The sequence below is a fragment of the Stenella coeruleoalba genome, assembly GCF_951394435.1.
Source record: "Stenella coeruleoalba genome assembly, chromosome: 5".
In the NCBI taxonomy this organism is placed as follows: domain Eukaryota; kingdom Metazoa; phylum Chordata; class Mammalia; order Artiodactyla; family Delphinidae; genus Stenella; species Stenella coeruleoalba.
In genome coordinates, this window is record NC_137150.1 from 59,594,698 (window position 1) to 59,607,045 (window position 12,348).

At 42.1% G+C, this 12,348-nt stretch overlaps 1 protein-coding gene across 1 annotated transcript in view; it reads right to left on the bottom strand.

Annotated features, from left to right (window-relative positions):
* The window catches only part of LOC307186342 (uncharacterized protein), a gene marked incomplete at its 5' end in the record, with an annotated part of 57,514 nt that extends 45,378 nt beyond the window's left edge, over positions 1-12,136 (bottom strand). Inside the window, 3 exons of the mRNA XM_079921403.1 lie at positions 6,893-7,360; positions 7,603-7,803; positions 12,113-12,136. Coding sequence (XP_079777529.1) covers positions 6,893-7,360; positions 7,603-7,803; positions 12,113-12,136 — 693 coding nt within the window. The remainder of the gene's footprint in view (positions 1-6,892; positions 7,361-7,602; positions 7,804-12,112) is intronic.
* Positions 12,137-12,348: the final 212 nt, after the last annotated feature.

Sequence of the window (12,348 nt, forward strand, 5' to 3'; positions counted from 1 at the left end):
CTAAAATCCTATGTTTCCAGTTTCTCCATCTAAAATGGAAGATCCTATGATTTAGACTATAAAAGATTAGCTACTTTCAGATATACTGCCCTTAGCGAGCTCTGAAAGTCTCCCCAATCCAAAAATATATTCCATTTCTTTGTGAAGGTCTAAAATTTCATCATTAGAGATTTAATATTTAGTGTCTTTGTCCCTTTATGACAAATTTAATTTCAAAACACACAAAAATTAAACAAACATAAAAATCCAAAAATATGTGTACTACAAATGTAATTTTTAATTATCTGTGGACTAAAGATCAGAAAGGAATATAGAAAATTTAAGTTATGTTGTTAGGTTGGTTGTATTATAAAGGACATTTTTCTTTAAAAGTTTCCCTTTAATGTGTTTGTAATAAATATCAGTAAGGAAAAAAATTAATATCACTTTTAAAGACTCTAATTCTGCTTGACTGCTATATCTCTCTAACTGTTGGAACCTAAAAAATAAAAACATAAAATTTAAAAATTAAAAAAAAAAGATTACTCTCAGTTATATATAGATTTTGGAAGAAAAACATAAAACAACAAATATTCATTTAGGAGTTAATGTATATTTATTACGGGGGAGGCACTTTGTTGAGTGATACAGAGGATACAAAAATGACTAAGATCTGTGCTCACCTCCCCCTTCAAAGAGCTTCTGGCATAAAGCTAGTAACTTTAAAGAAAAAACACAATGTTATTACCAGTCATTACTACATTAGGTTGAATCTATTTATTAGCCATTTGTTTCAGATTTTGAAAACCGAAGGATGGAGCAAGCCTGGGACACTACCTAGGAAAGATCAGCCTGGATTAAGATACTTAATGAAGGAAGATGAGGGCAGTGGGCACAAGCGGGGAGAAGCGATAGCACAAAAGAGGGAGAAGATGAGAGCACGCTGACAGCAAACTATGCCTATTTCAGAGGGTTGATTAGAGCTAGCTCTGACTTCCAGCAAATAATTTTCAACATACAAAATGGACCCTAACAAAGTATTATTTCTATCAATCAAGGAGAACCAAGTAATCAAGGAGGGATATTTAAACACAAATATACCTTCATATTCACAGTATAAACTCTGAGATAGTGTGTATTTCCTTATAAACCACCACTGTAGTGAAGATGGTTTTAATCCAATCATTTTGAAGCTCACTCTGATATGATATTGCAGATACCCTTGTTCTATTATTCTGTCCCAAATGTTTAAAACCTGATGGGAAAAAAGTAATATCCTTAAGGTGTAGAATTCATCATTAGAAATAAAGTATTTTCCAAGTTGTTTGGGAAATGGGTTAATTTCTCTTCCCCCCCCCCCACCTTAGACATCAAAATACATTGACTTCTCCTCAGTGGTAAAGAAATATGGCACTAAGAAGTACCAAATGAACTCACTTTAACAGACTTCAAAACAATACTACTAAGCAATTATTTTTAAATGTTTCTCTCTGCAAGACTAATTTCTTACAGCTGATAACTCTCTTTAGGAAGTACTGACACTCACAAGGCCCTAAATTTTCATTTGGTCCCTAATACCCCATTTGGTAATCAATATCTTCATTTACTCTTCCCTGAATCCCCATAAGCCTTATTCTTCATCAGTATGTATCACATTTTTCTTTTCCTTTAGTCATTTTCTTTCATTTTTAATCCTTCCTTTCAGGCCAAGTTGTCTGCCTTTTATATCTATATTTACTTCCTCCTTCTCTTTCTCATTTGACCCTTTCCAGACCTTTAGATTATGAACGTTGACATCTGTGACTCACTTTTTTGCCATGCTGGCCCTTCATGAATAAAATTTCCCTCCTTCACAAGACTGTTCTAAGCAAGTATAATTTTAAGCATCCATGACTATTTTCCAAATAGATTCACTTCATTTGATTCTTCATGTGTTAAATCAAATGTGTTCAAGAATATGATTCCCTACTCCTATTCCTATTTAGTATTTTCTGTGAGTCTCCTTTATTATACCTTTCTATTGCAGTGTGGAAACTTGAGCTATCTGTGGTCTAGTCTGAACTGTACATGGGACAGTGATAATGACCTTCTGACCCTACAGTTCTTCCTGGCTGTGGGTAGAATTGATAGCACTTTTTCAATTTCTCCCTTGTCTTTGCTTGAACATACTGGAATTACAACCTCTGATAAAGGCAACATCCCCTTTGTAGTGGAAACAAAAGGAGTGTGTAATGAATTGGTTAAGATTACATTGCATGTTTAGATGATGAAATCCAACTGCAGCTCAATTCCTTTATTTTCTCTAGCTGGGCCTGATCTTTCAATAAGACATTATTGACTGGCATCTTCCCCAGAACAGGTGCTTTGGAATATAGTCTTGCTGCTTCGAGTTTACACTGAAACACAACTATTGTACAGGTCAAGGGAATCAGATGTGAGACAATAATTCCCAGTACCTCAGGATGAGCACTGTAGATGACCCATATCCAGGTGGCATTAAAACAATGAAGTGTCCCTGGATTTATATGATGTGCCAACCCTTTCAAATTAACTTTAGTTACTGAGATGGCAAGATGTGAATTATAGTTTTATATGCCATTTCTCTGCAAAATTCTAGGACTGAGAAGAGCAAGGAGAGGGGAGGGAGACAATTTTTTATAATTCATCAATACAGATTTTGCTACACTGACATTCTAAAACGAATTATTAATCTTTATGAATATGGAATCAATTAATGCCACAATTGTGTGGTATTAAACTCTTTTTATCACAAAACATATCACACCTTTGGTTGCTCTGAAAATCAAATTACTGGCCTCTTCTGCCCTCCCTCTTATTTAACGTGTACTTTTATCGTTTCAAAAAAATCACTTAGAATTTTGCTTTTCGAAATGGCACAATACCAATATTGGCTGCAGAAAATATTTAAAATGTGTGTTTTTCAAAGAATGATCAGATCACTTATTCATCTTTTAGAGCAAAATGACTATATTCATCTCAATTATTTTGCCAAGGATTGTAACACTAATTTTACTCTTTCTAAAAATTAAAATAGCAAATAGTTTATATAAGGTGTTGATAATTACCTATATTATTGTACTGCTGTGACAGATGTTGGCAAAAAAGCCTAAAATGCCTACAGCTGTGCACTCCATGACATCTAGTTTATACTCAGACAGAAGGCTAACAGATGTTCTGAACTGTCACTTTGCCTAAATGTTTTTAAGTCTAAGGACCTGCTTTATAATTCACCAGAGTCTGATTTTGTTTCACATAGGTCCTCAGAATTCCCATCTGTGACAATTAATGTTAAGGACATTGACAAATCAACCCCTGTGTTTTCCCTCTTCTTTAACAAACAGGCATCAGTTTATATATGAATGGTGGATTGTAAACGCTGCTTTTATGTACATCCTAGTTGTGAAATTCTTTCCTTAAACATAGATTTTATTGGGCTACCAGAATTCATGAAGGTCTGTTTTGAGCTGGTGTATGGAAGGAGCCAGGAAATCACCCATTCTTTTCTTTTCGCTAAATTTTATGTACCTTGTTAGTAAAATGTTAACAATCTCCAAAGACACTTATATTTTTTCCAGTGAATAAAAAACTGTTTTGTTATTTTTATTTCAGTATTTTAATAACTCTGCTCATAACAATAACTATTAATTGCGCAGTCTGTTAGGATAATGAAAGAACAAAATAAATGTCATTCACAAAGCATACAGCACATCTTCTCCTGCCTGACACCCTAATACTTCCTCTTCCCAAACATACCTTCAGATCCTTCATACAGAATTACTGCCCCGTGCAAAGGCCATCACTGCCTTATTTGCTGTTGCTCTTAATTTTAACAAGCTGGATTCCTGTAGTACACTTGCTTAATAGTTTAAACATTCTGTTAACAATCAGGTGTTTGGCCTATCCTGTTTCTCTTCCATTCTGTATAGAAATATAACTCCAAATAGTACATCTTTCTGGGTTTGTTTCTAAATTAGTCCCCACACTTAATTATGAGGATGAGAGGGATGCCTTATTCCTCTTTGTTATAGGCTAAGCTCTCAGTAATCCCAAACAAAAGAGCCAGTTCTGGAAGATATAGGATTTGCTAGCAGGATTATGGTCTCATAGATAATGATGTGCAGTCAGCAGAAGCGAAGCTTTATTTTAATTCAAATAAGCTAGTAAACAAACCACTGACAAGTCTGCTGGTGAGAGTAACTGGCTGCTGTTGCCACATTGGCAGCTAAATTATAGAAAATCTATTATACCCTGTTCACCATATGTTTAATTTAATACAAGATACAAATTAAACTATCCACAGTGCCTATTAAAATAACAATACATTTTTATATTTTAATGTCTTAAAATAATTTTTACTGACCTTTTAAAGGGTGGTTTTGCTATAGGTGATTATCTAGGGGGGAAAGGTAGTTAATAGAAGGCAAAAAAAAATTAATTGCCTTTCTGAGAAAATAAAAATATAAATGTTCACTGGTTTGCAGTTGTTAATAAGGTTAATTAGCAGTCATGTGTTCTGTTATTACTATATTTCCCTCCCACCCTTTTGGTTTCTGAGGCTGGAGTTTTAAGAGTGATACTTAGTTTGACCTATCTGAGTCTGTCCTCATGAAATCATTACCTTGACCAAGCCAGCCTATGGGTAGCCTTAAACCTGATGCCAACTGAGACCTAAATGCAGAAAACTGAGTTTAAACTCTAGGTTCAACTTTGGTATGGCACGGGAAAAAGACATAGAATTTTATATCCCTGCTTCAAATCAATCTCTTCATAGCCAAAAGATCCTAAGGAGAGCCACAATTAGGAAGCTGCCTTCCAGAAAAAGGAGAGAAGAAAAAGACAAGACCACACACTGTTCACAGTTTCCTCCTGAACCCGCAATAGTCAGTAACCAGTGGTGCTTGCCTGAGTCTATTTGAACTCAGTTTAGCAGATTTTAAAGACCATGATGGGTTTTAGAATTATAGAGCTGGATTTCAAACCCAGATCTACTGTTTCCCAGCCACAGATATTTAAATCAGCTGGATCTTCCCTTACTCTGTTTAAAAAAAAAAAGGGAGGGGATAAAAATACCAATTTTATAAGATTATTATGAGAATTAAATAAGAGAAAGTATCTGGTACATAATAGATGGCCATTAAAGGTCAGCTCCTTTGCTCTTATTACCCTCAAGCAAACAGAATGCTGCTCTTTCTTCGAGGGTGAAGGGAGAGTGTTAGGAGAAGGGATTGGAAGGGAAGGTGTAAATAGAAATTCTCCCCAGAATCAGTTTCCTTGGATCATTAACTTCTTTCCACAGGCAAAACCTTAAATGGGATGCTCCTTTTCTCCCAAAATTCACCACAGTTTTTACTCTCTTTAAGACTGTATCAGCAAATGAACTTATTTACAAAACAGAAACAGACTCACAGACATAGAAAACAAACTTATGGTTACCAAAGGGGAAGGGGCGGGGGATAAATTAGGAGTTTGGGATTAGCAGATACACACTACTATATATAAAACAGATAAACAACAAGGACCCACTATAGAGCACAGAGAACTATATTCAATATTTTATAATAAACTATAATGGAAAAGAATATGAAAAAGAATATATATATATGCATAACTGAATCACTTTGCTGTACACCGGAAACTAACACAACATTGTAAATCAACTCTACTCCATTTAAAATATATAAAATATATATATATTATATATATACACATTTTAAAAAAGAAGAAGAATGTATCAGTAAGCCATCCATACCAACTGCCCATTCTTGGGCCTCTGAAATAGAAGGGCAAAGAATAATCACACTTTGGGATACCTTTCCAAACATTTATGTACATACAGCTTTTGCAATGGGTCTGCAAATGTGTTCCTGGAGCTGCACTATACAAATTCTGGTTCAAATGTAAACTTATCAAGTCCAACTGTGTACTGGTAGTTACAATACTGCAAAGGTGTACCTTTGGAAAATATCCTCAGTTTACGTTATTCTTGAGGTCCAGCAGATGATGATAATATTTTAACTAAAATGCAAGTTAATTTATCTTGGGAGCATGGTACTAGTAAGACTGCGCCAAATGGACACAAGACAGATATCCCACAGTCCTTTCCCCTCGCTCCACTACCCTCAGAGGTTGAAAGACCAGAGACATTTCCATTTACTGAAACTCTACAGTATTGATAAAGTGAGAAATTTTTTTAAAAGTCACAAAATGTGTGGCATATTTTATATGTTCAACATTTTTAAATGAACACTCTTAACACATAAACACAAACATATGATTGCAGGTATAATTTCATTTTGTATATATCAAGAAAAGTTTAAGGAACGCTACCCACAGGCCTTACTCCTACCTCCAGCTTTCCCCTTAATTATAAAAACACACCCTTCTTAGTCCGTTCTTAGAGTAAAACAAAGACTGGGGGAACCTCAGAGAGTTCCACAAGTTGGAACACGAGTGGGGAGGGAGACCACGCTGCGTCTGTGACCACTGAGGAAACAGGCCGCGTTTCAACCTGCGGCCCCCCCCCTTCGACACCTGGGCTTCCCAGGTCGTGGCCGAGAAGCCGCGAGCCGCCTCCCCTGGGAGCGCCCGCCCTCCTCTCCCACCTTCCTTCCCTGAACCCCTCGAGTCGTCGAGTTGCCCACCGCCCAGCCCTCGGGGAGGACGCCCGGCTCCCCACGCTCCCAGGGCTCTCCCGGGCTCGGTCTCCACACGCGGCGCACTGGGGAACGAACCGAACCCGCCACACTGAGCGCTCGCTGAAACAAGCGGGTCCCAACACGCTTGAGCCTAGAGTCAGGGACACGCGCCCGCCCGCCCCTTGGGGCGCCCAGAGTGGGAAAAGGCGGCCGGGAAAGCGGGCCTGCAGGCGCCCGGGACCCAGGCTTCCACTCACTCGGTCAGCGCCGCCCATCCCTTCGCCGAGGGCCTCCGCCCTCCCTCTCGCAGCCGGAGCCGGAACCGGAGCCGGAGGCGGGGCCGCACGGAGCCGCGCCGGCCGCGCCCAGACGTGCGGGCCGCGCCGGGACGTGCGGGCCGAGAGCGCGGGAAATGCGGCGGCGCGCGAGGGCCGACGGGCAGGCCGGGATGCCGCGGCTCCGGGGCTGGGGAAGCGCAGCCAGGCCGGCCGAGCCTCCGCTTTCCCACGCGAGCGCAGTCGGGTCAGGCGGACCGGTTCCGCAGGGCCCCGCCAGCCTAGAAGGCCGGCCCGACCCAACGAGACTTGTTCACCCTCGGCCCCAGCTGCCCTCGGGTTTCCGCTGACCGAGGAAAGGCTGCGGGAGGCGAGAGGGCCGAGCCTCAGCGAGAAGTTTATTCTAGTGGCTCTGAGAACTGAGGTTTTCTCTTCACACACTCGCGCGCGCTCCCGGGTTAGGTTTTAGAATCTAAAGACCTTGCATTTAAACCACGTCCCTGCCCGGGTTGTGTCCGGCGGAGGGTCGCCCTGGCCGCGCTCCCCTGCCTGTCATTTTAAGAGCTCATCAAGTGGCGGGCTTGTGTGGTGTTGGTTTTGTCTAAGTGAATAATTGAATCGTGTTGTGCGAGTTGACGGGAGCAGCACGTTCAGAGTCCCGTGGTGTATTTGGAGGCATTCGCAGCCGGTACCCTCCGCAGGCTGGGGAAGCAGTCGCCCTCCGACCTGGCGCGGGCGGCTCCTATCCGAGCCCCGCTGGCCGGCACTCGGCCGCCCGCCCGCGAGCCCTTGTTCCCAGAGGGTCCCCGGGGCCCAGCCCGCGCCGAGGCCGTCCGAGTCCTACGTTTTTCCGTGTGGAGAGGTAGAGCGGCCAGTAGTGAATGACGGATTGCCTGCGAGAGGGAAGCTACAGTTTTCACGGTAGCTGATGGCTAAAGCATGGCACTGTGCCATCTCTGTGAAACTCATGATTTGTACGGTCACTGGTTCCCTGGAACATCCAGACCCTGATCGTGCGTACAGTGTTTCCTTATAAGCAGCACTCGCCAATTTAAAACCAGGTCCCGGGTGCCCCTCTTGCTTATCCCCTCTGCCATTAAATCCTCTTCTTTTATCCCCTCTCTACTTTCCTTTCCTTTCCCTTCCCTTCCCTTCTCTTCCCTTCCCTTCCCTTCCCTTCCCTTCCCCTCTCCTCCCTTCCCCTCCTTTCCTTTCCTTTCCTTTCCTTTCCTCCCTTCTTCCCTCCCTCCCTTTCTGCCTTCCTTCCTTCCTTTTCTTCTTTCCTTCCTTCTCTCCCTTCCTCAATCCGAGTTGTTCTTGCTGAATGCATCCCAGTAGGGGGGGCAGGGGGGTGAGTATCCCCTCCCCACCCCATCTCCCCAGTAGGCTTGTTGCTTGTGGAACTGGAGAGCTCAACTCTGCTCCCAAAGCCCTTTTGAATAGTGAAGTTTCCAGTTCAGAGCCACCTATAAACGCCCATAAATCAGTGCACACGGATTCCCCAACCCCATCAGAAAGCCGTTTCTATAACTTAGAATTGTTTTGGTGGTGTGTGTTTGCTCTGAGAGAGGAGCTGACCAGTTAGATTAGTTTTTGGATACAGAAAGGTTGCTGTTGTTGTTGTTTTAAGCAATTTTCCAGTTGCATGCAACTGGTTCTTGATTCCCTCACCTACTAAGGCAGTTTGTCACTTTTGCCCTTCACCGTGACACATTCCACATTTTTTAGTTATAGGCTGAAGTTTTCCCCCATGTCAGATAGAATGTCACTGCAGTACAGCTTTTGAGACAACTTTTGGAGACTTACCTACAAAACTGTCTTCCTATCCTTAACCAGAGAGTGAGGCCACCTGAGAGATTTTAAACTTCCTTGTGACTGGGATTGAATAGATCCAATTGATAAGATGTGTAAGGTTTACTCACTTTTAGACACCTTAGGGTACTCACTGATGCCTTCCTATCTTACAGACTTAGATTCAGCCCCGAGCCCCTCCCTTGCTGGAAAGAGGACAAGCAGTCCAGATTCTTCTTTCAGTTATATGAAAAGGAAAATAGCTTTCATCAGGTTGGGGCATCCTTTATAAGTTTTGATATCAGAAAAAAACGTATGACGAGGGAAGCAGGAAGAGATTATTCCGTTATTTCAGTGGATTACTTTTGTAGTGCAAAGTTATGAAACACTGTATTAAACATTTTACATGTACTGTCTCCCACTCCACCTTTAGTTGGAGTAGGTATTTCTACTGTTGACTTTCCATTTTGCATAATGCATCCCCTCCCACCTTTCCAACAGTGAGCAAAGCAACACACTCCTCAGCCTATTCTATTAAAGTTTGCTCTTGATTTACACTCTCCACTCCCTCCCTCCACCAACACACACTTATATAGGCACAGTTTTCTTGATCCGGAGAGTGTTGGGATGTGTATAACTTTTTAATATTGTCCTGACTTTCATTCCTTTTGAACTAATATTAAGGTGTTCACCCTGAGATATAAAATGAATTATTGAGAAACAACCATGTGAAATATTGTTTAATTTTCTGTTTTATTGTTTGTGTTTGTTTTTCAAGTTTTGTAGGAAAGGCTTTAATTGGTGTCTAAGTAATAGTCCTCAAGGATCCCTTATTAGATTACTTCAGACCAGTTGTAAACCAATAATATTATTGTTTCTGAAAGGGAAGGTAGAAGCTAAGATCGGTTCTGTCAAGAGATTCATTTGAGGGTTTATCTTTTATTTTGAATGGTTTGTGGGAAGAAAGGGAGGACTAAATGGGGCAGGGGGCAGAGATAGAGAACCCAATGAAAACTTGTTTTTAAGATTAAAGTCATTTCCCCAGACTACTGTCTTGCCACAAGTGACGATACACAGAGCAGAAGTCATCAAAGTGGATTACAGTCACTCTGGGCTATTGGAGGCCCAGAGAATCCTGGCATTAATTCCTATAGAAAGGTAGAGAAACCTAGCCATCTTCCCCTGCACTTCCCCTGCAGCACCCTCATTGCCTAAGTGTTCAGGGCTCCAAGTTGATACAGACCTCAGCTGGGTCTAGGTGGCAGGGCTTCCCCTGTGAGGGGAAGCAGATGTTCTCTGTGGAGCTGAGGGGGAAACAGGGTGGCTATAAGAAGCCTGAGGGCATGGGACACTGTAGCAGGAGGGCTGTGGCCACCAGTCCCCTGGCAGGATAGCAATCAATGAGTCAAAGCTAAATAACAGTGAATGAAAGAGAGCCAAGAGTAGGACCCTTTGGGTGCTAAAGTCTAACCTTTAGCTTGTTCCACTCCTCCCCATGGCATCCCACCCTAGGTTTTCTGGGATTGGAGACCTAACTAGAGGAGAAGGGGAGCATGGTAAGAAAACATGCCTAACCCCTGTCCAACATGCATGCACGGGTGGAGCTTGCAGAGATCAGGAGACACATCTCAAGTCCTCAGTGATCTGTGTGTCTGGCTTGTGCAGTTATGCATGGCCAACAGAGAGTGGGGAGCGGTGGGGAGGAAACCTGGTTTTCTCCCGTCACTCTATCTGGGGCTGGTGTGTTTCCTCTCCCCCCAGCCCTCCACCTCACCCCATCAGGACCAAATAGAATTGAAACTCCATTGCCTTTGCCTGCACTGAGCCTAAAAACTCAGTATTTGATAAGGTTCCTGCACCATTGATACAATTGCAGACTTTTTCAAGCCTCCTCAAAGAGACAGATGTTTGGGCTGATTAAGAATCGAGGAGGAAACCTGCAGCTGCACCAAGGAATAATCTATTGGACAAATATTTTAATAAAAAAATATGAAGAGATCAGCCTGACCTTGCAAGGTCTTCTGCTTTAAAAAAATCTTTATCAAACCCCTATTCTATGGCTTCAATAAACAGAACCCATTACCTCACGGCATCTTTTGTTGGCCCCATACAAGAGAGAACAAAATGGTTATTCAGGGGAACGCTTTCGATTTTTATTGTGGGTAGCCTGCACAAAGAGCCGTGTTATTGTATTTAAAAGAACCATCTGTAGCAGAAACAATGGCATCAAATTATCTTTGAATACCCACTGAAAAAACATAAAGCTTTTTTTTTTATTCTTCTTCTGTACGGTGGGGGGATAGAGCAGTGTTAGGATAACTGACTTTTTTGTTGTTCTCTGGGTGCATTCTTCTCGCTCCCCCTCTCTCTCCCCCTCACCCTCTCTCTCCTCTCTCTCTCCCTCTCCCTCTCTCTCTCTTTTAAAAAATCAGCCATTTGGGGTTTTAAGCCATAAACGATTTTTCTTGTTGCAGGGGATTGCAGTGGCAAAGCTAGGCTAGGTCTTGGAGGCTGGTGTAAGGCGAAGCGGTTGAAGGCAGGAGGCTGATGGAGAGACTGGGGGGAAGAAAAGCCGAAATGGATTCACGGTGCTTTGGATGGAGGATGAGAGGGGAATTGCAAGCTCCTTCAACTCGTTCTGTCCGGTGAGAAGTGATCAAGCTTGGGCTGACAAGAGGCTCAGGGAGCCCTCACGTTCTTTCGCTTTTTTACCTGCCAATCAAACTGCTACAAGACAACACCCTGATCTGACATGGACATGTAAGTAGCTTGCAACCCAACTTTGACATTCACTGCTAGCTCACTCCTCTCCGCCCACCCCCCCAACTCACTTTCTTCTCTCATTCTATTTTTTTTTCTTTTGACCTTTAAGAGATGTGGAAATACACCCTGTGTGGCAGTCATTTAACGCAGACAGATTTAAGTCTGAAAGCGTTAACTTTTGGGATTAAATACTAAGTTTGATTTCTTTGACAAATGCAGAAATGAAATGACATTATTTTATTCTCTTCTGAGCAGTTTTAGCACTGAGCGTAATCAGCTGCCACGCAATAGTGTGTGTGTGTTTCCTTTTCTATGAAAATAAAGAAATCCGTGAGCCTCCAGAGAGAAACGCAGAAATGAAATTTTCAGGCTTCCATTTAAAAAAATATTAAAATCCAACATTTCATCCCTACAAAGAACCTTCTCCATACCAAGATTACATAGAGTGGAGAGAGTGATTTGAGTCAAAAGGTATATATCATTAAGGGGTTGCTACCGTTTCATCTGGCATCTTACTATTTTGGTGGTGGCTGGGGGGAAGGATGAGAAAAGAAAAGGAAAGGGACATGGCGACACCTTGTTCTTTATGAGAGATTGACATTGAGGGGGCTAGAGAAGCAAGAGGGCAGGATAAGCAAGAAATATTACCTGAGAGAAGGAATTACAGAGCATGGCGAAGCTGGAAGCTAGGAGGGCTTCTGTGGGAAGTTGTGCGAGGGAGCGGGGCTTGCTCTCTGGCGCCCTCTAATGGCAACTAGAACCAATGTTTTACTTTCTCAATTCAGTACTGGGAAAAGCAGCTGGGTTTTTGTTGCTGCTGTTGGTGGTTTTCTCCGCAGACTTAGAAACTAGAGACTATTAGTGGAGTAAATTGATTGTTTTCA